Here is a 22404-nt window from a genome sequence, read left to right as displayed (position 1 = left end):
GAATATGAATTTACTGAAATATCTCCAAGCATTGACAGAAACATGGTACGTTAGGTTTGTTTGCACAATTCTAACGAGCTTAAAAGTCAGTGTTCGGTGTGACTACATTTATTCTTCAACACAGTCTGAACTCTCACAGACAAACTTTCTCATCATTTCTTCTTCTGGACCAGGTCTCCAGGCTTCTTGAAGGACATTCAAAGCTCTTCTTTAGATGTTTCTTTTGTTCCTTCCTCTGTCCAGATGATCCCACGCTGCTTCAGTAATGTTGAAGTCCAGATCTCAAACACTACTGGCAGAAATGCAGTGGTACAGATGGCTGTAGGCCAGGGGTGTCCAACTCCAGGGCTCGAGGGCCAGAGTCCTGCAGGGTTTAGATGTGTTCTTGATACAACACAGCAGATATAAATGGCTAAATGACCTCCTCAACATGTGATCCAGGGTGAGATCTAAAACCTGCAGGACACTGGCCCTTGAGGCCTGGAGTTGGACAGCCCTGCTGTAGACACTCACAGATTGTACATCTCTCCTGAGATCTGTAGTTACTATAATTACTAACCTGTAGCCACTGATTTTTTAGTCCAGTTATTGTGTGATGTGGCATATCTGAGCATTTTCTCCCACCTTTTCTTTTCCTTATGAACGGCTTCTTGAAGCCGCCCTTCCACTGAGACCAGCTGAGGTTTCAGTAAATAGTAGAAAGGCTAACTGAATGGTAAATGGCCTGTATTTGTATAGCGCTTTACACAACCAGTCATCCACACACTGGTGATGGTAAGCTACATTGTAGCCACAGCCACCCTGGGGCGCACTGACAGAGGCGAGGCTGCCGGACACTGGCGCCACCGGGCCCTCTGACCACCACCAGTAGGCAACGGGTGAAGTGTCTTGCCCAAGGACACAACGACCGAGACTATCCAAGCTGGGGCTCAAACCGGCAACCTTCCGATTACAAGGCGAACTCCCAACTCTTGAGCCACGATCGCCCCAGATGTGTCAGATGTGTCTTTCAGTCAGATCTTCCCTGGATTTTTTCCTGTTTCTCCAACACCAGTTTCTTGGGAACATGACTTTCAGATACTGTTCATCTGCTGTAAATAAACTGTTAGACCATCTTTAAGGACTTCTTTTGTTCTCGACCTCAAATATTTAAGAACACACTCACACCATGCTGAACTATGCCGAGTTTTAAGCTAATTACTTTTTGGGAATCACCTTGTTGCTCCAATTTCATGCTGTCGAATTGTGTAATCTTTGACATTTTTCATAGATTCAACAAAATAAAAGAGAACAATTATTTGTTTTTACAATGGGCTCACTCAATTGTAGATACAGTTTAAAATTGGTTCTTTGCTAAGTTGTCTGTTAGACTGAATCACAAAACTGGTTATTACTTTGATTTAAGTGCCTTTTTATGCTTGATTGACTCATATATGGTGTTCAGTGTTTCAACAAAGTAAAGTAAAAAAAAGAAAAAAAATATCATGTATAACTGAGCAGTCTTTCCATATCCTCACCGTACTCTACAGGAGGCATGGTCTTTGCCTTTGAATTTTAACCTCCTAGGACTTGGCGTCCACACATATGGACATCATATTTTGGGTTGTCTAGACCAAAATACTAAACTTTGCTCTAATAGGGCCTGATATCCACTTATGAGGACATTATACTGCCACTGTTCTATTGAAATTTAAAACTAATGTCCTCATATGTGGATTTTATTTATTTTTTTCAGAAGCAAAAATCAGGTAATTTATTTTTACATTCATCAGGTCCCATCCATCCATTCGCTTCCGCTTATCCTTTTCAGGGTGGCGGGGGGCGCTGGAGCCTATCCCAGCTGTCATAGGGCGAGAGGCGGGGTACAGCCTGGACAGGTCGCCAGTCTGTCGCAGGGCTAACACACAGGGACAGACAACCATTCACACCTAGTGACAATTCGGATTATCCAATTAACCTATCCCCACAAGCTGCATGTCTTTGGACAGTGGGAGGAAGCCGGAGTACCCGGAGGGAACCCACGCACACACGGGGAGAACATGCAAACTCCACACAGAAAGACCCCGGCCTGATGGTGGAATTGAACTCAGGACCTTCTTGCTGTGCGGCAACAGTGCTAACCACTGTGCTGCCCTCCATCAGGTCCCAATCAGCCCAAATAGCAAAGAGAAATTAAAAATGCCATGCCGGGTCCTAGGAGGTCGTGATGATCGTGACTCTGTAGTTGTAATTTTGTAAATATAAAAGTATAGTAAATAAAGGTGTGCATTTCCTGATTATTTTCGTGCTTTTGTTGCATATTAACATATTTAGATTTTGTTTTACCTTCTCATCTGATCTGAATGTTTCCTGCAGCCACTGAAACACCCGCTGAGCCTCCACAGTGTGAGTAGCATTTAAAAACACTGTAATCTTGTTGCCAGAGGTTGATGTCATTAGTCTGATCTGTGTATATTCATTCAATAGTTCTGATGGACATGAGAGGAAATGCACTTTTTTCTTTGACTAACACCAGCTGACTCTCCCTGTATAAACTATATTAATAACCCTACTAGAAACATTTCCTGTTCTTTTCATAATACCATTTTAAATGTATATACGTCTTATTCTACATGTTGAATGTCACCACTTGGATATTCTGCTGTCATACAGACAATAGTAATGCCATCATCACTGTTATCCGTGTCTTCGCCTTCATCACATCTTTGGCCTTGGTTGTGGGAGTCTGCAAGATCTACCATCTGAAATGCATCAAGTCCAGAAACTAAACAGCCACAGATGGTTAACAGAAGAAAGACGAGACTGATGGAGCAGATCCGTGTGTCGTATACTTTCACACTGGCATCAAGTTCATAAATAACATAATGATTTATCTGACACATCTTAAAGATCTTTTTTTTTCCCTTTTCAGTTTTTTTTTTAAATGCTTTTTATAAGCAGAAAAAAATAAATACTAGCTTCTATTAAATAAAAGCAAAAGTAAACATGGAAGTGTTGCAGAGGGTCTAAATACCTTTAGATGAAATGATTTGTTAACATTTTATTTTTGGGCTTTTACATTTGAAACTATTCTGTAGAAAACCTTCAATGCAGTGGATGACATCAGAGGTTCTTTTACAGCAAACTTGACACTTGTTACATGTTGTGTTACATTTATACGGTGATTTCCTGTTTGTAATAAAACTTGGGTGTGTAATAAATCCTTATAATATTCAGCTATTCTATCAGTAAATAATACTGAAATGACGTCAGTGAGTTCAGTTTTCAGCATGAGCCTAATTTATCTGCACAGATGACAAGTTGAGCTGAATTGAACAAATATGAGGAACGAACGTTTTCTGAAGTAGATACTAATGGAAGTTACAACTTACCTTTAAGTTGGAACACTATGATATCCTTACAAGTGAAATATTCCAGTTCTTACTTTGAAATGAAGTAAAAAGGACCAGTTTTACCATCCAGGCCCCTAAAGCCCGAAATTAAAACCAGGGTCTCAAACTTAAATGAGCTGCGGGCCACAGCTGACACTGTGGTCTCATTGGAGGGTCGCTTTAGTGTTCAAGTAGTACAAAAAACAAGAACACAGAAATATTTCAGAAAATGTTGTTTTTTTTAACATTTCAAATATCTCTTAAAGAACTTATTTATGGGCCACAAGTAGGGGTGACGTGGGCCACAAATGGCCCCGGGTCGCATGTTTGAGCCCCGTGACCTGTAGCTCTGCAGCTGCTGTTGGCTGCTTGTGTTTTTGCAGAGAAAGCACGTTTGTCACAATCGAAACCTTCTCCAAGAAAAACAAGACAAAAGGAAGAAAAATGAAATTTGAAAGCTTTATTACATCGAGTTTGCATACAAGGCGTGTCACGGGTATGTTTCTGACATGAAATGTTCACTGAGAAAACTAAACTAACAAAACAATAAATATCAATTACCAGTACTTTGCATTGTGGCCGACACCTGGACTCTTCAATACTATGCTGAGGAGGACACGCAGAAAATAAACAGGGCAAAGCTAAAAGACTGAGGCACAGTGGAGCGCTGTGATGCGTTACATCCAGACAACACGAGCGCCGTGATGGTTAAAGTGACCGAGCGCTGCGTGAGGACCAACAGAAGAAACGACGTCTTTGTTTCTGCGTATTAACAGAACATTTGCTCCACATCTGCGGCGCTCTGCTGCTGTTACAAATGCACTTTAACATAAATGATCAGGTGCCTTAATTAATATGCTTCAAAGAAAAAGCATAAAAGGCCCTAAAACACTAAGCATGGGAATTCTGTATAGCATCAAAGCAAAATATTTAATAAAAATAGTGCCACAGCTGCTTTAAAAACTCTAAAATACTGCAATGTTTTGGTGCTACACAGACGAGATTAACAGGACTGCAGGTGAAGAATGAAAATTTAAGAGATTTACTGAGCAGAAACACTTTTATCGCCATGGGAACGGAAATCAACGAAGGAACAAAATCTAGGACGAGGTGAACGACGTCAAACACAAACTGCAAACACAAACTGCAAACACTGCGTTTGACATCAGACAAATAACTGCCAACATTTTCTGTGAACACAAAATAACCTGCGCTGCCTCGGACTGTATGTAACACAGAAATGTTGATAAAAACAAACATTAAAAACAGAGGATGTGCGAGTTTACAGACGCTGACGTGTAAGACACTGAAAGCAGTATCGATCCTCGTTTACAGACTAACCTTCGCTGTGTCGCCACTGTCGTTATGTAAACTTCCTGTTTCTATTTAAGTCGTCTCCCTCTGAAGGCACAAACGGGTCATTTAAAAGATTTTATTTGTTATTCTTTGGTGGTGTTTATTTCCAGGTACAGTACAACTAAATGTTTCCCCCCTCAGTACAAATCTTTGGTAAAGGTTGGAATTCATAAAAGATGCTTTCCCACATATAAACCGTTTCTCTCCTCTGATTGGCTGTTACCTGTGCTGTACTTTTAGCATGGATCAGTAACTTGTCACTTGTTACATAAAAGACACACACACTGCGACTTACACATTAACAGTTTTGTGTAGCTAATCTACTTTTCTGATGCTCGGACACAAACGAAACACTGCAGCTGTAGTTCATCTCTCTTTAGTTCAATCATGGAGGGAACCGTGTTGGTATCAGTGAGGAAGTAAACGTCACATGTAACACTGCTGCTGTTACACTTTCTTTGCCTGCTCGGCTGTCAGGAAAGACACACTGTGATATTTTCAAAGACAATACATGGGCGTCACAATGACTTACATTCAAAGTGTTGTGGAGACATTTGCTCGTGTCTCCCCGTAGCACAGCTGTAGCCTACCCTCTAAATGATCCTTCCTTCTCTAATACATTCATTAGACATGATCACCCTGCCAGCCTTCCAGTACCAGGGTAAAAAGTGCAACACAACAACACTTCAACCGTAATTAGACTCTGCAGAGTTGCTGTCAATGAGCGAACGTCTCTTCGCTCCATTTTTAGACACTAATTTTATTTTTTTTGTGCCATCTGAGGCGACTGTAGGTCATCGAGAGCTTTCGAGGTCAAATTTAATGATATTTTGCACTGAACTGTTGAATACTGAACATTGCGCCCATCTCTTTCCAGTACCTCTGCTTTAGCAGCACGTATACTGAGAAACAGTTTGACATGAGTAGAATGACGTGTTTGAAAGCCATAGCGACACATTGGTGAGATACAACACACATTAAAGTCTAGGAAAGGAGCTGCACTGGTAATATAATATATTCTTTACTCGAGGGGAGAAAAGGTTACAGACTGAACGATCACTCTGAAAATTAAAAAACGTGTTACATGTGCTATTCATGACGAGAAACTGGAGTAAGTTTTCTATTAATGAAGACAGACGAGTCCTGGACAGGAGTTCTGCAAGGCATAGTGTGCGTAACTCTGGGCTTAGCTGCCCTGCGCCATGCTCTGCATGTGTTTGGCAACGTCATACACGTAGGTGATGTCCGGCCTCTTCTCCGGGTCAGGGTTGATGCACATATCTACCAATTTCCTCAGCTGGTGGCGTGGATGGGACAAAAAGAAGAGAAACACTGTCAGAGATGAAACAAGATCCCACTGTGGAATTTAGAAGAGCAGCTCTAGAGAAATCTAACAGTTGCTAACAGCGCCCTCTAGGTGACCTTTTCCGTCATAGCAACAACAACAGAGCAACAGGTAGGCCGACTGAGACGGAGGTGCGAGGCTGGGGTAGCACGCTAATCATTTATTGGTCTGCTGAATCCACTTTTACCTGAGCACACCCCCATATGCACGCACACACGCATGCACACGCACACAGCTGCCACTCCGCTGCCATCCGGAGACAGCGCTTCCACTTGAAGCGGAGCGCGGTGGCTGATTGGAGCAGATAGACAGGCTCGCAGGCGGAACAGCCACCGCCATCATTAAAAAAAAAGATAATAAAAGACGAGGAAAGAAAGGGGAAAAAACATCTACATGAGGTCGCTATGGTAACCGTCTGCCGACTTCCTGGCCGCTGTTGCGTGGCGCGGGCGAGTTTTGTGTATCGGCGCGCGAGTGTGCGTGTGAGCGAGAAAGTGAGGCAAAGATGCAAATTCAGACAGTCTGAGAATTAGTCACACAGAATGGAGACGGGGAGGGCGCCGAGATGCAGATATGTAAAATATTCATGTGCGTGTGGGGGGTGGGGGAGCTGGTGAGGGGAGGCGTGTGTGTGGTGGGGGGAGCATAGATGGAGATGGTTAAATGACACAACAAAGATGAGCAGCTGACAGTTTGCTGCCGATCCTTCAGGAGCATTGTTTACATCCAGACAGGCGCTGCAGGCACCCCCCTCATCTCCATCTCTCCATCGCCCTGTCTCTCGCTCCATCATTCCCTCTCTCCTGCGCTTTGTCTTCCTTTCTCCTGCATGGGGGTGACATGTGGGGCAACGCAGAGGCTCAGCGTGGCGCGTGTGTGTGTGTGTGTGTGTGTGTGTGTGGAAAGAGCTCATGTAACAAATATACACTTGCAAGAACTAAAACACACACACACACACACACACACACACACACACACACACACACAGGCTTAAAACACCTCACAATTAGCCTTTATCAGGCTAATGAGGTAAATACCAGAGTATAACAAAGCCTCTCTCTGCAGGACAAACTAGTTCACTGGAGACATGAACAGCCATTTAAAATGAGCCACTGCAGACACACTGGCTACAGATTGGAGGGCACTAAAGGTAAAAACCACACCAGCGTGCTTTAAAGTCATACCTGAAAGTATGAGCCATGATGGTTCATACTGGGATTATTAGACATATCTGGACTGGAAACTCAAACCTAAACCACAAGGTCAGCTGTGAGGCGATGTCATTTTGCAGTATTTTTAATAGCACCAGGCCTCAAACATGACAAAGCACTACAGCATCCTTGACTTTAATCAGATATGAGGCGACTTTTTTTAAACAGTGCAAATGTAATAAATGTGCCAATAACTGAGCACAGAGTCACTGGAAAAAGGTTCCAATACCTACATCTGCACGCACGCCTGTGACTCAGAGTATGAGCATTTCACTAAACGCATTTAAAAGAAACAGACGGGGGAAACACCACCCACACAAAGAGGGCACGCAAACAGAAAGCCAGCAGATTCATGCACATGTCAGCGCTAATCAGCAATAAGGTGATCTTTAACCGCAGCCCGGCTGCATTACGTTTCTGCGCACGGATCAGTCTTCGCAGAATTACGGCAGACGATTTAACGTTAACTAAGGGAAACGTGACACTCTGGCCCATTTAGTTTCACCCCACTGTCGAGCGCGGCCAGATGCTTTTGATACGCGCGGCTAAAATCGTAGCCAGATCACAGTAACATCGTCCTGTGCTGTAGCGCAGGCAGACGGGTGGATTTCACTGACATATAAATATAATTTAAGTGTTCGATATAAGTAAAAGGAAAGTAGCATAAAGAGAAAGAGACGGGGATTTGTATTAAAGACTATGGCGGGTGCTTTAAAAACACTGAACAAGTCTATATTTACTCTGTTCCAGAGAAGTAAGAGGCAGCTGATATCACTACGAGTACTTACCTCCTCTGAATAGTGATCTGAGGGAAGAGGGGGGTAGTCACACTGTTCTATCTTCTTACAAAGTGAGTAGAGGTTCATCTTATCCCCATAGAACGGACTCTGTAAGGCTGCCATCTGAAGCACAGACATAAGAAGACGTGGAGACAGAAAGTGGGAAAAAGACAAGCAGTCAGTGAGTGAAGTTAAAACGGGAAGTAAAACAGCCAATCAAGCTCTCAACAGGTGGCACGCAGACGGCACTGCACCCTGTGCTAACAGTAGAGTCTGCAGCTCTGCTACTGAGGTGCATCCTATTGATTATTATGGGATTGGGAGAAAATAAAGGAAGACAACAAGTCAATATGCAGAGCTTTGTGTACATATCAGCACATCCTGGTCTAAACTTCAGCCAAAACAAAACAAATCCACTGGAAGCTTCTCGCTCCAGGTTGGTGGACTTTCCTGCGATGCTGAGGATGCGCTGCCAGACGAGTACGTATATTTTCTAGAAAACAAACGCAAGCGAGCAGAGCTGAGGCAGGGCAAATGGGAACGAGCAGGAAGAACGGAAAGCGCATGGAAACCTTTGCTCGTGAGTGGAAGGAGGTGAAGGATCCTCTCTGCCTTTCTAAGAATAATGAAAGACGCACGCCATCTTTCCCAGACTCGGTGACTGACTCACTTCCTCTTGTAGAAAGGTGAAGCCTGCAGCACACTTGCATAACAAGCAGCCGCCAAATGCTCGCTGTTTTTCTGATTCAGACTTTGAAAAACAAGCAGCAGTAAGTGCTCGGTCATTATCACTGTTGTGTGTGAGAAAGTGCTCAGAGCTTCCTTTTCATTCACGCACCAAAAAACTATTAAATAGGAAATTGTGAGTTGCAGTAAGAGAAGAATCAAAATCTAATCACTCCTGGTGATCTCATCATCTGTACAGTCTATTTGTGAGAAACACTTCTCCCTTCGATTTGTTTGCTACCTGCAGGCTGCCGATCTTGTTTCTGTAACAAAACCAGTGACCAGTACATGAGCTTGTTCCAAACTTCAGAAAAGCAGCTGGAACGAAGAGCAGCCAATCAGTGGGCAGATTACACGTTACTATTTGAAGCATTTCTCAGGTGTCCCTTGGAGAAAGTACAGTGTGTGTTTGACAATCTGCTAATTGGTAGCGAGAAAACAGATGAGAACAAAGTCTCCATACGTGAATCCAAATGCAAAGCTTCCACACAGAGTACAGCAGGTTAGTGAGAATGCACCACCTTCAGCAAAATGAGAAGCTGCAGAGAGAAAATATGTCCGTGTGAATCAGACCGAGAAAGAAAAAGGAGGAAGTGTTTGAGGTAAAAGAAAAAGGAGGCCATCTAGTGTCACACACAAACTCATTGGATGATTTCAGCTACCTCACAGACTATTTTTCTCTCTTCATCAGCTGACACGTACAGTCGAGCGCTGCAGAGACAAAAAACAGTCTTGCCCAGTGTGCACTGGTGTTTCTAATGCACCAGTAAAAAGTAGCTGGTTTAATCATGGCTGCCTTCAATGAAAGACAAAAGACGTCGTTTCCCATCAGCCAGATCTCGGCTGTCCGAGCCCGCGGAGGGAAATCAAGACGACAGCAGCAGAGTTTACAATCGTGTTAATTATTACATGAATACTGTTCATGCTCACAAAACACATCCAGTGAAAGAGAATCTCCCTCTGTTGTCTCTGAGCACCTCTCTGCCTCGACTGCAAGACCAGCAGCTGACAGTGCTGAATATTCATGCACGTCATCAATGATGCACTTCTGTTATTAACAAAGTCACAATTTAAAACCTGATCCTGTCGTTACCAAGGCGAGAAGCAGCCGTGTGCACACACAGGATGACTGAAGGATGCTGAATGTTACACAGCTGGAGTCAACAAAAACAGTCATATTGGTGGACGTTTGCACAAAAGCACCTTCCCACATAGATGGTGCTCCACATTTGACACACACACACACACACACACACACACACACACACACACACACACACACACACACACACATTGTACTTCATTTAAAAAGCCATTAACACAGGTGGCATCAAGTTAAGGTATTATTACTCCAACATGTTAATTACTCAGTGTGCTATAGCCATTGATGGACCATTATTTAATATGCATTTCCATAGACAACAGCTCACTACCTGCAATTAAATGACCGTCTAATTAGTCATTCATTGCTGCTTGTAAATAAATCATCTGCCCAACAAGGCTGCTGAACCTATGAGTCATTTGCCACCAAGGTCAGTGGACATCTTGCCCTTTCATTTCAGAATCCAATCACTTTTGAATAACCACAGTCGATACTTGAAAATGCCAAAGCGCGCAGTGTGAGGCGCAGTCTGGCTCTGCTCATTCCCATGTTAAAAAAAACAACAACAAGACAAAAACAGAAAAGAAAATACAAAAAAAAAAAAAGACTTTGTTGACAAAGATCATCATCATTTCTTGACTCATTTCTACATGTAAAAATACACATTTCTGTCCATGTTCAGTTTTCATATTTTGAGGTATCCATGTAAGAATTAGCAGTTTCCAAAAATCCAGATTCCCCAATTAGCGAGTGAGACTGAGGGAGAGAAAGGGAGAAAAAAGAAAAGCTCCACTCCACACAGCAGCATGCAAAGGGTTAAACAAGACCCCGTCGTATTTTCATGCATCTTCTGCTTTTGACAGATGAAAAATGTCAACTGTCCTGTTTGTATTTGGGAGTTTTTGCACTATTCATCTGCTTCATTAGTGCCTGCTGCTCCTAGCCCCTGACAGCTGCCGGCCCCCTGCTCTCACACACACACACACACACACACACACACACACACACACACACACACACCATAAAGATGCATACCCCCACACACACACAAACACACACTCGCTCCTTTTTTCAGACTGTGTCGTCGCAACGGTTTAGATGATTGACTCACTCTCTGACCCCTGAGCCCCCGGTGTGTGTGCGCGATTGTGTGTGCATGTGTGTATGCTTCATTGATATTCGAGAGACATACAATGCACACGCATGCCTGCTGTCTGTCTGAGGGGTGTGAGCTGCTGGTGGCAGAACACACGCACATCCCCTCAAACACACACACACGTAGGTTTGTGCTTCTATATTTGTGAGGACCATCGCTGACACGATACACTTCCCAGCCCCTCGTCCTGAAATGTAACATCACGGCTACACAGGGAAACCCCAACACAAACCACGACCTTAACTGATTTATATCTTAGCTCTAAGTCGTAAGCCTCAAGCAGCTGTTTGAAAGTCTATCATAAAGTAGTGACTAACAGAAGAGCCTCACGTCAAACGTTCCCACTTTGTTCTCTGCTCTGCATTTGGCCAGGTCATGTATAGGTAGCATCTCTCCCTAAAAGGTCTGCATAGGGCCTTCCAGTTTAATTAACATTGATCTCACACGCTCGCTCTCCAGCTCCTCTCCCTGTACGCCAATTAAAGGAGCTGCGTGAGGCTCCCGTCTCCCCCCTCCCAACCACCTTCATCCCTCGAGCCTTTACGGCCTGGGACTAAAGAGCTTCTCACAAATCCTCAGTTATAAATAAAAATACACATAGAACCATAAATCGTATCAAAATAAAAACCTATATTTGTGTTTTCATCCTCTCTCTTTCTCACATATGCACCTACACGCCTGCAGCACTAGTTTGGTTTCACATCACAATGTCAGGCCTGCCTTTAGACACAAGTGTGTGTGTGTGTGTGTGTGTGTGTGTGTGTGTGTGTGTGTGTGTGTGTGTGTGTGTGTGTGTGTGTGTAATCGACTGCCTAATTAAAATCTACAAATAATATTTTGTTAATAAAGTTTGACAGATAAGCAGGTAGAACCACTTTTACTCAGGCTTCAGTCGTAGCCTGAGAGCAAACGAGGAGATTCAGCAACACACAGAAAGAAGCCTTTAAAAAACAAAAATCTCTGTTACTGCCATACCGAGGGTTAGCCACCGCTCATCACATGCAAACGCCAGCTGCTGAGAGGACCCGGCGTTTTTGGGCCTCGTAAAAGCTCCAGCAAAACAAGAGGGGAGGGGGCGTGAGGCGTGGGGCACAGTCAGAGGTACGGATGGTTACGCTCCATACAGGAAGGAGACGCATTCCAGTAAAACTTCTCAACATATTCTCCTCCTCTAACTTTAAGACCAAAACAGAAACCGCAAGAGATCTATGCGAGCAGGCGACCCACAGTGAGCGCGCCGTGTGTGTGCGCGTGCGTGCGTGTGTGTATGACTTACTGATTCAAGTATGAGGTGGTTTGGACTGTAACGAGCGCTAGCAGACAGCAGTCTCATTTGACTGCCCTGCAACCATGTGACCATGTCACCGTGGGAGACAACCCAGCTGAGCGTTCCCGTTTACGGCGGTGTCGACAGTTTGGGCGGAGGGCGTGGGGCGGGGCCAGATGATGTAATGAAGTTGGACACAACAAGAAGGGGATCAAACAGAATGGGAGATGAAGACGGATGCAGATACAATGACCAGGTATTGACGTGCAGCCCCCTGGACCCTAACTTGACCCCCAGGCACAAGGATGAAAAACGCAGGCTCTCTCAAACTCCCTGGGTTACAAACGCACGCTCGCGGACGCACGCGCTCAGAAACCAGTGCGATCCTCGACTCCTATTGTACTGAAATCAATGAGCACCGAAGGGATCAGGCGTGGATTTCTGTGTGAATTCCTTATGCCTGAAGGTTAAGTGAGGAAAAGGAAGGCATACGGAGAAAGCAGAAGATGTGAGCGAAGAGGAATGGAGAAGAGAGTTTTGGAGAGAGGCAAGTTTCCTGACAACGAATGCACCGTGGAGCCCTCTCAGTAAGACAAGTGGAAGGCGAGAGACTGCTCTTCAAAGAGAATATGCATGGCGTGGTGAGCACTGCTCTGGTAACAATAAGCTTGTAAAATCTTTATCTCCACAGGCACCTTGCATGGCTCACCTTGACCTGATGGCTGGAGTTCTGTCTTTGCTCTTGTACCTGCAGTACTTTCTCTCTGAATGAGCACCCCCATCTTTCTCCTCGCTCCAGCAATCTATAACCCCGCTCTCCTCTTTCACTTCTTCCCCTCTGCTCCCAAACCTTCCATCTCCTCTCTTTTCATTCACTCTTATGACTCCTTCTGCCTATTCCCTCACCTTCTCCAGCTTCCTATATTGTTCATATATAGATTCCTAAACTTTTTCACCCTCCATCTTTCTTCCTTGCCTTCTGGCTTACTCAAAGCGAAACAGTCTCATCCATTTTTCACTTTTGCTCTCGAGCTCACTCCCAGATTCTCCTCATCGCTGGTCTCCATCTTACTTTCTCTGTATTTAGTCTAGACTGTGACGCCAGTGAAATGCATGAAAGATCAAAGTGCTGTGTGCCGAATAAAACTGGAAAACAATCGATGCCTGGGATGCAGCACATGATGAAAGTGTTAAAAAATGGACAGACAGCGGCCAGTAGGAAAATGTAACACCAGAGTCTGACATATATAAAGAGTAAAGGCTGGGACTGTTGTAGGCGTGCCACAACCTATGCAGCCCAGCTGTTTTCTTAACAGTAACAGGAGCGGCTTCCATGCAAGCGATCACACACACACAGAAACACTGAATGTGACCTACAGCATCCACATCCTTCAACCAACCACAGACGTGCACTGCCGCAGTGCATTGTGGGGAGCTAATTAGCATGAAGGACTGTGGTCTCTGAGCAACCATGACCTGCAAGCTGAGCTCAAACTTCTTCCTTACGCGTTCTCCACCTCTGTGCCTGAGGCGCTTTAGAGAAGGTGTAGTCACTGGTGCGTTGAAATGCAGCCCAAATGATCAGCAGCTCAGGGGAGTTGGGAGAGACGAGGGGAGGAAAATGTGGGCATTTCCTCAGCCCGCAGTGTGTTTCTGACTTTGTGCCCGGCCGTGTGTGTCTGCGTGCGCGCGCTGCACGGGAACGCCGGCGAGCTGCAATGTCAGATTGACTGCTATCATCCGTGTCTATCATCGTTCTGCTCCTCACTCCTTTCCCTTTGTTCCCTCTGTGTGTGCTCCTCCTGGGCTTGTCTCCACTCAGTGTGGTCTACAGCAGCGCCCTGTGGTGGTTTGCTCCCGACTAATCAAACTAGTCAGTGTCACCGGAAAGCTTCATCTAAAACACATGGCCATGTCAGTTCCCTTCACTCAGCAGACTCTCAATGTTTAGCAGGTTCCCAGACTGCGAGGCCTGAGACGAGCCGCGATCAGAGGAGAGGAAAACAACAGTGACAGAACAGCTAGAAGATAATATTACTAACAAAGTGTGCATGTTTGTATTTTTCCCATTACTACTTGTGGAAAAATGTGTAGATATCTTTATGCACGATGATGGATGAGAACGGGTTGTTTACACGTGTCAGCTGATGTGTTCTCGTGTCACTCCTACCGTCGAGTGCGAGGTGACAGTGTGTGCACACGTTCCCAGCTTACCTCATAGAGCAGGCATCCTAGCGACCAGATGTCAGATTTGAAGTTGTAGCCGTTTTCATGTATCCTCTCCGGTGACATGTAGTAAGGAGTACCCACTGGAACAGGGTGGGAAGGAGGGAGGGGGAAGAGAAATGCACGAAACAGGAAACAGGACAAAAACAAAATGAGCGTTAACATTTTGCAAACCTGTTTTTCCTCCACGTCAACAACAACACGACTCGTACAGGGTTGGAGGTTCGACACGTTTTTGTACCAAAGTGTGTCGTCTGTGTCATTTTTAGATAAGCTTAGAAGGTCAGATATCAGCACACATAACACGACCATGCATGCAAGTTCAAGACAACACATAGCTGTGTACACACACACACACACACACACACACACACACACCAATCACTTTTGATTACTGGGGCTCCGTAATGATCTGAAACAGTAGTCAGAGGATACGGGGAGCGGTGGGCCCGTTTCTGGTTCTGGTTTTGAAACTCAAGAATCCCAAACTGCCACAGCGAATGGCAGCACTCCAGAAAATCAGACCGTCACCCAACTGGACGCAACGAGGAGCCGCGGCTCGGCATACAGCCGTCACTCTGCAGGATGCTTCCCTGGATGAGTTTGATGGCGAGCTTTTTTTTTTCCATCTGCTTTCTGTTTATTGTGATGTAAAAGTCGACCAATCACACCAGCAGAGGCTTTTATTAGTCACAAATGCTTAAAAGATGGAAATTTCACCAGCACCATAACCTGTGCTGAAAGCACCTCAGATCATGTGACTACAGCTAAATATAAACATAACAGCTAAATATGCTCAATAATAATCAACGTTAGCTTGAATGCTTTTTAGGCTCCATGCTGATTATTAACCTGACACTAAGGGGTTATTTTTATCATACTCTTATTATTTCAATGGTCAGTTTTGACTTTATCTATTTAAAAGTTGCACTGTAAGCGATGTTCCCTCTAAGCCCAGATTTTGGCAGACCTCTAATGCAAAGCAGGATTTTAGCTTTAGTTTTGTAACTAATGTGACGACAGCGCTTCAGAATAACATCACTACAGTTAAACAAAAACGCTGCCTGCTGAGTCATGAATCCTCTGAGAAGATAATGTCATCACTCAGAAAATCCACTGAGATCAGAAGATTGTTGGAGATCTGAACCCTTTGATTTTTGTTAAGGAGCATCAATGAGATAAGGAACATTTATTTATTACTGTAAGGCTGCTCTGACAAAACCCTGAAACACGACAGCAGAAGCACCTTTTTGTTATCCTGCTCTCTAACTAGAATTGCTTTATTGAAGCCCCTCAAGAACCAAAAACATATACCCCGGTTCAGGATGTTAACTTTCCTCACAGTCCAAGCCCCGGCTCATTTAACTTTCTTATTCTAAGGTGTAACCAACAGAATGAAATCTTAAACATTACTTGACGTTACAGACTGACTGAAATCATTACAGGAGTGTTTTTATGGCTCCGAAACACAAAAAAAGTATTAATTTAATGTTGTGGTGTTTCTTCTTTGTTTGTTTGATCCAAACCTGATCAGTCTTGCCCCAAGCACATAAACAAAACGTGACACGGGAAACGTGCAGAGCCAGGAGGAAGAGTTTTTATGGACTTGTTGAGTTTAAAATACACACAAACAGCTGAGGGAAGCTGGGAGGGTGGGAACAGCTCTCGAGTGGGAAGAGCTCGGGAGAAACGTCAGCCTGCGCGAAAACGTAACTGTCGTAACTGCACGCGCTTAGCGTTCCCATACGCCGGCGTGCGGGGCTGTTCTGCACATTAACAGGTCTGAGGAAGCTCAAATCGTGTAATTGCATTTAATAAAACTATTACAGAGGGCGCATTAGATTTGAAGTCTGTGGGAACTGAAATGAAAGCGAGCGGCTTTAATTTTGGTGCAGATCTAATTGGGTCGAGAAAACATGCTTTTCTGTTAAATGTGTGATTGTGAATAATGAAGTGTTACCTGTCAGTCCAAAAATAATCAGCATCTGCACGGCAGAGAAGAAGCTAGAGAGCCAGTGGAAGAATACATGATACTGGGAATTGCTGTTTTAATTGGTCATCAGGTTGATGTGTGTGTGTGTGTGTGTGTGTGTGTGTGTGTGTGTGTGTGTGTGTGTGTGTGTGTGTGTGTGCTGTGAGGTCTCATGGTGCGGTCTGAACAGGCTCCCTTAACATTCATTATTAGTTGATTAAAAAGAATGAGCTTCTCTTATGCTAATAGTGGCATAAAAAAGGCAGCAGCGCCGGCTCGGCTCCTTCAGCAAGCTGAATTAAGGCCACATTACTTATTCATGCAAATAAATTGAAAGTCATGTTGGGATTGATTTCCATTATTGTGAATAGCAATGACAACACTGTATTCTCTGCCTAACAGGATAAGTGTTGTATAGGAGGTGAGAAGCCATCACAATAAAGCTGTGCACTCGTGAATCTGCTGCAGATGTAACCAAAGCTCGTCCCGTTTTAGATACAACTATTGATTAGACTGCACCCATTGTAGCTTATTAACACTGTCATATTAATGCTAAGTAAAGCATTTACATTACCAGGATAACCCTCCTCCACTCTGTGTGCCACTCCAAAGCTATCGCTGCATTTCTCATTAGCAGCCGTTCTGAACCAGCCCCACACCAATGAAACCTTTATGGTTTTCTTTACATTTATATTATGCCTCTGTGTCTACGCCTGCTTCTATAACGTAACCAAGGCTTTATATGAATGCGTAAAATCCCAAAATCATTTCCAACATCGACCTGTGATCCTCCCCTTCTGTTTTTTTCTTTTCCTCGTTCACCCCCAGAACTCATCGTTAACACCTTTCTCATTACAGGTGTTAATTACAGGTATATTATATTACTGCCAATTGGCAGTAATAAGTATTTATTCACTTCCTCTTCCTGGTCCTACTCTTGCTTTCAATCGTTTTCTCTTCAATAGAGCTTAAATGCAAGTAACCACCTTAAATCTAAGTAACCTCAGCAGCTCTGTGTCTTTAATATTGATTCGATTTTTGTGGTTGGTATTATATCTGGAAGTTTGGGTGCTGCGTACGCTAATGTGCACGTATACTGCAAATTTCTGCATGATTATCTACCTCTGCATGAGTGTGTGCATAAATTCAGACCGTATGAATGTGCATCTGTGTGCACAGACACATCCATACATGAGACAAAAAGACTGTCTCTCTCAGCGTGGGCAAGAGTGTAAAGAGAAAATGTCTGTGTGTGTGTGTGTGTGTGTGTGTGTGTGTGTGTGTGTGTGTGTGTGTGTGTGTGTGTGTGCGTGTGTGTAGGGGGTCTGCAGCTGAGTTGAAAGCCTAGGAGCTGACAGGCTGTATGCCTGGACCTCCATCTCAGCTCCACCGCCCTGCTCTACTGTTCAGCTGTGTGGCTGGGCTCATTACATACCCACGCGATTGCACGCACACACACAGACACACACACCTCTCCCTCACAGTTTTTCTTTCCATCCTCCTTTCTCGCTCTCGCGTTCCTTCTTCTCCTCCATTTTTCCTGTCACTTTTGTCATATTCTCTGCTCTTACTCTGCTCCTACTAACTTTTCTTTCTTTTTTCTCCTCTTCTTCTGTCACTCTGTCACACTCTTCTCTAACACCTGGGACATTGTACACTTCTTTTTCTGTTTCTTTGTCACCCTTTCTTCATTTCTTATGCTTCTTTCCTTTTGTGACATTTTGCTTTCTCTCTTTCTCACTTCACTCTCTCAGTATTGGTTCCCTTCTACTCTCAGATTCTAGTATCCTTGCACCTTCTCCATCTCTCTCCTTCACCTACACCTTCGTCCTTATCTGACTAAAGTCAAAGCACCAGAGGGAGGGATGGAGAAAAGCTATAGACAGAGCAGTGGGAGAGAGGTGGCAAAGAAAGAGGCGATCTGCAGGGATTCGGAAGTGTCAAAGGGAAAGAGGGCGAAAGCACAACACGCTCCTAGTCCCTAACGTGGACAGGTCTCACTAACCTATAGACGCTACACGCCTCTATGAACGAGATCATACATAAATATCTGCATGTGTGCAATTAATGTTTCAAACATCTCACATGCATCCTTCACAAGCTTATTCAAATTCATGGAAGACCATGAGACAGCCCTGGAGAGATGGAACTAAATATATTTATGCCAAGGTTTGATTTAATTTAGCTTTGTTGTTTACTGCACTTTGTATGAACTTTAATTAATAATATTACTGAATTAACAAAAAAAATTGTAAAAATATTATTTGCGTATTTAATCTAAAGAAATATGTTGATAGCATCAGATTAATGACGGGGGTATTCAAGTTGACCCCTCTGCTTGTCCTCTGTCGGCCTAAAGAGGGCGCTGTGGACTCAGCGTTTAATGAGCAATCACAGGCGCTTTCACCCCGCTCTGCAGGCACTGCAGGATGCTTAGCTGATAGGGCTTCTGTTGACTTGATCATGTGATTCACACTTTCTCAAAGGCTGAGCCGCTGCTGTACGAGGCTGAGAATAGCACGCTGTTTGTGGTAATAACAGTCTGACATAGGGAAGTGAGACGGTGTGAACGGCAGTACTTATATTTGTCCAAGGAATTCTTTTTTTCCTACTTTTTCCAATCTATGAAGTATCTGAAATTGCCCAGGGGATACTGGATAGCACCTTCACGTACCGCAGAAAGGCCAAGTTATAAGCAGTGTTACTGAGTCCCATCAATGATCTGTAACACATTTTATTATATTTTTCTGGGCGTTCGACTATTTTAATAAAGCAACACATCACTTGACCATTTTAATACAGAACATGCAGAAAAAGGACAGACAAGCACAACAAAGGTATGCACACGTGCAGTTTCTGGGCTGTATTTCTCAAACACCCAATAAAATATCAAAAATAATTTGCATGAAATAAGCAGCCGTCGCTTATTTGTGCTGTTGCTAAGATGCGTTTAAACACAACAAAAAAATGGGAATTTTGTTAGATAAGAGAAAGTATGAATTTAACCAATAATTATTCTAAAAAAGAGAATACCACAACTCCATTTTTTTCTTACTTGGGGAAGATTGCCAGCATGCCTCTGTGTCTATACTAAAATATATTTACCTTTATTAAACACAATCTGCACAAAGCTCTGTCCTCACTCCTGCTGACATGTTCAAGATTTAAAATAGTGACACATCTGTTCATGAAGTCCAGACGGACTAAAAACACCAAACAGTGCAGAAAACTAATAACTGAATGCAAAGCACTTTTTTTGTGCTAATACCAAACGACTTGGCCGTCAGGTCATCCTAACACCACGCTGTTCCTTAACAATAAAAACTATTGCACTGACTGCAAGAGGCAGACATGTGGGTATATGAAATGTCACGTTTTAAAATTAACCAAATGGACAAAGACTTAATTACTGCAGCAGCTTCATTGACAGTTCTCACTTCCTTAAACAAAAATAACCTCCGTGACAAACACACCCATCAACTCTACAATAACCGTGATTGTAAAGCGGCGCAGTCTCAATCGGACCTCTGTGTCGCCAGCCTCAGTTTTCATCTGTGTCAGGGTTAAAGGTCAAGGTAACAGGAAGCAGCTAAGTGGCCAGCGGAGGTGCCGGGCACAGAACGGCGCAGGCAGAATGACTACATGACACATGGCTCTGCGCTGCCCCTGCCTAATGAAACACATCCAACACTGGGAGATTACTGAGCAGTGGGGGGTGGTTGGTGTATCCACATATGTACAGAGTGCTATAACTTACCTAACGAGTGAGCAGCAGTTGTTTTAGAGCTGAAGAATCGCCCCAGTCCCAAGTCTCCTAGCTTAACTACTCCAGTAGCTGTGATGAATACGTTGGCTGGCTTGATATCTGAAAGTGAAGGAAAAGTGACAGCTTGCAAACGATAATTTCTTCATATTAATTCAGGAAAGTTTTACTTTTAGTCTCTACTAAATAAACATGACTGAACTGGAAGCATAAAGTCCATTATTGAAAATATCACTTTAGTTAACGTGGACATTAACATAGCTTCAAACACCTTGGTAATGTGACCCACGTCGGGCTTTGAAATTTACTACTCCCGTATAACTGTAAGCGGCTTTGGAATAGGCCGTCTCTGCTAAGTGGTCATTAAAGCTCAGAGCTCAGGGTTCATTAGTGTCCCTGAGCCCTAATCAAAGTCAGTCCAAACGGAAGTACATCACCTGTAGCTGTGTGTGTGTGTGTGTGTGTGTGTGTGTGTGTGTGTGTGTGTGTGTGTGTGTGTGTGTGTGTGGGGACTTGACTGGGCCCTATTGAAAGCACGTGGGCCCATAAACACTGTGTTCTCTGGTCTATGTATTGTTTAGCACCTACACTTAAGCCCCCGTCTTATGAAACATGGTCATTCACACTAAAGTAAATTCACTTTAAGCACATTGACTTTGAACTAAAAAGCACCTTCATAGAAAAGCACCGAACATTTTCCAACATTTTTCAGCATTTTCACTTCAATTTAGTGAGCTACTAAAAATACTTGAACAGCTCACGTTGCCAGACGTGGATCCAACTTACTAACAGTTATAGACCATAAACTGTTTTTAAGTGGACGTCTTCACTGAATGTTTCTTTTAGTCTTGGACTAGGCTTAGTCCACGTCTGGGAAACTTACTGACAGCCAGTGCCACAAACTACTCATAAGTTCTTTTTCCTTATATTATGTTGTGTAATAATACACTCAGGATTACATCAGATTTTATATGAGCTCTACTGGGTCTCATAGTTAAATCCAGTCCATTTCTTGTCACTCCCGTGCTGAGAGCAGATCCGTGCACACAGATTTGTAAGGAACCTTAAATATTCGAGGTCGCACAGAATCCCAAAAAATAAAATAAAAGACAAATTTAAGGGATTTTCCGAGACTTCTAATGAATGAAAAAGTCCTCTAATTGTTTGCGTTAATAAGAGCGTGGGTTGTGTGGATACCTCTGTGCATGACTCTCCGAGAGTGCATATGTTCAAGCGCACTGCAGAGCTGAACAAAGTACTTCCACACTGTTCTCTCTGGGATAAGCCTTCTCTGCTTCTTAAAGTGCTGTAAAGTAAATACAAATACACACACACACACACACACACACACACACACACACACACACACACACACACACACACACACACACACACACACACACACACACACACACACACACACACACACACACACACACACACACACACACACACACACACACACACACACACACACACACACACACAATCAGGACTTCAAAGTAAAAATGACATACAAGTGAAAGAAGGAACAAACAAAACATTTTTATTATAAATGGAAAAGGTCCCGTGTGGCACAGAATACAATTTCAAGTGTGTGTCTTTGTACAGTATCGCTCGGGTTCTCTGCGACTCCGCTCCTAATGCGACCCAGACTCTCCTCTAGGTCTGTCCCTTTGCTTAACCGAGCTCCGTCTCATTTTCTCTATGGTCTAGAATAGAAAGCACATGCATCCTCAGAGACAGGCAGAAGAAATTTGTGGTACCATCTAAAACTCTCCCATCTGGCACGCAGCGCTTTTGTTAGGTGCAGCTTTCTGTGCACGGTGGCTCCAGTAGTTTAAAAAGTTTATTTATTTATTTCTGGAGAGCAGAGTGTTCTCATTCATCAAACTGGTCCCTGTCAAGAAAAGGCCTCGTGATGACAGAGCTTATTGATCTACGATGGCTAAAACTAAGAACTGATGATAGGAGCTCCTCCTCAAACAGCAGTGCAGACTAACCAAATGCATAAAGTATGGCTGACATCAGAGTTTTATGGGGTGGCGCCATTTGCAGGGTGGAAAAAAAAAAAAAAAAGAAGCCTGGCTTGTATGCATGCCTGAGAGGCGTGCACACGAGAATTACGTA

The 22404-nt window shown here is 43.7% G+C and overlaps 2 protein-coding genes across 4 annotated transcripts in view; one reads left to right on the top strand and one right to left on the bottom strand.

The window, feature by feature from the left end:
- The window catches only part of LOC116320210, a 32124-nt gene extending 28880 nt beyond the window's left edge, over nucleotides 1-3244 (top strand). For both annotated transcript variants that reach the window (XM_039601537.1, XM_039601538.1), the window contains 2 exons: nucleotides 2356-2385; nucleotides 2653-3244. In XM_039601537.1, coding sequence (XP_039457471.1) covers nucleotides 2356-2385; nucleotides 2653-2768 — 146 coding nt within the window. In that variant the 3' untranslated portion in view covers nucleotides 2769-3244. The remainder of the gene's footprint in view (nucleotides 1-2355; nucleotides 2386-2652) is intronic.
- A 572-nt stretch (nucleotides 3245-3816) lies between these two features.
- nek7 (NIMA-related kinase 7) overlaps nucleotides 3817-22404 on the bottom strand; it is a 59162-nt gene continuing 40574 nt past the window's right edge. For both annotated transcript variants that reach the window (XM_031739757.2, XM_039600833.1), the window contains exons 6-10: nucleotides 21472-21580; nucleotides 20269-20376; nucleotides 14528-14622; nucleotides 8072-8185; nucleotides 3817-6024 (exon numbers count right to left, since the gene is read on the bottom strand). In XM_031739757.2, the coding sequence (XP_031595617.1) occupies nucleotides 5914-6024; nucleotides 8072-8185; nucleotides 14528-14622; nucleotides 20269-20376; nucleotides 21472-21580 (537 nt within the window). In that variant the 3' untranslated portion in view covers nucleotides 3817-5913. The remainder of the gene's footprint in view (nucleotides 6025-8071; nucleotides 8186-14527; nucleotides 14623-20268; nucleotides 20377-21471; nucleotides 21581-22404) is intronic.

The sequence above is a fragment of the Oreochromis aureus genome, linkage group 17, assembly GCF_013358895.1.
Source record: "Oreochromis aureus strain Israel breed Guangdong linkage group 17, ZZ_aureus, whole genome shotgun sequence".
Lineage (NCBI taxonomy): Eukaryota > Metazoa > Chordata > Actinopteri > Cichliformes > Cichlidae > Oreochromis > Oreochromis aureus.
The sequence above is the reverse complement of the archived record's forward strand: the minus strand, read 5'-3'. Positions and strand labels throughout refer to the sequence as shown.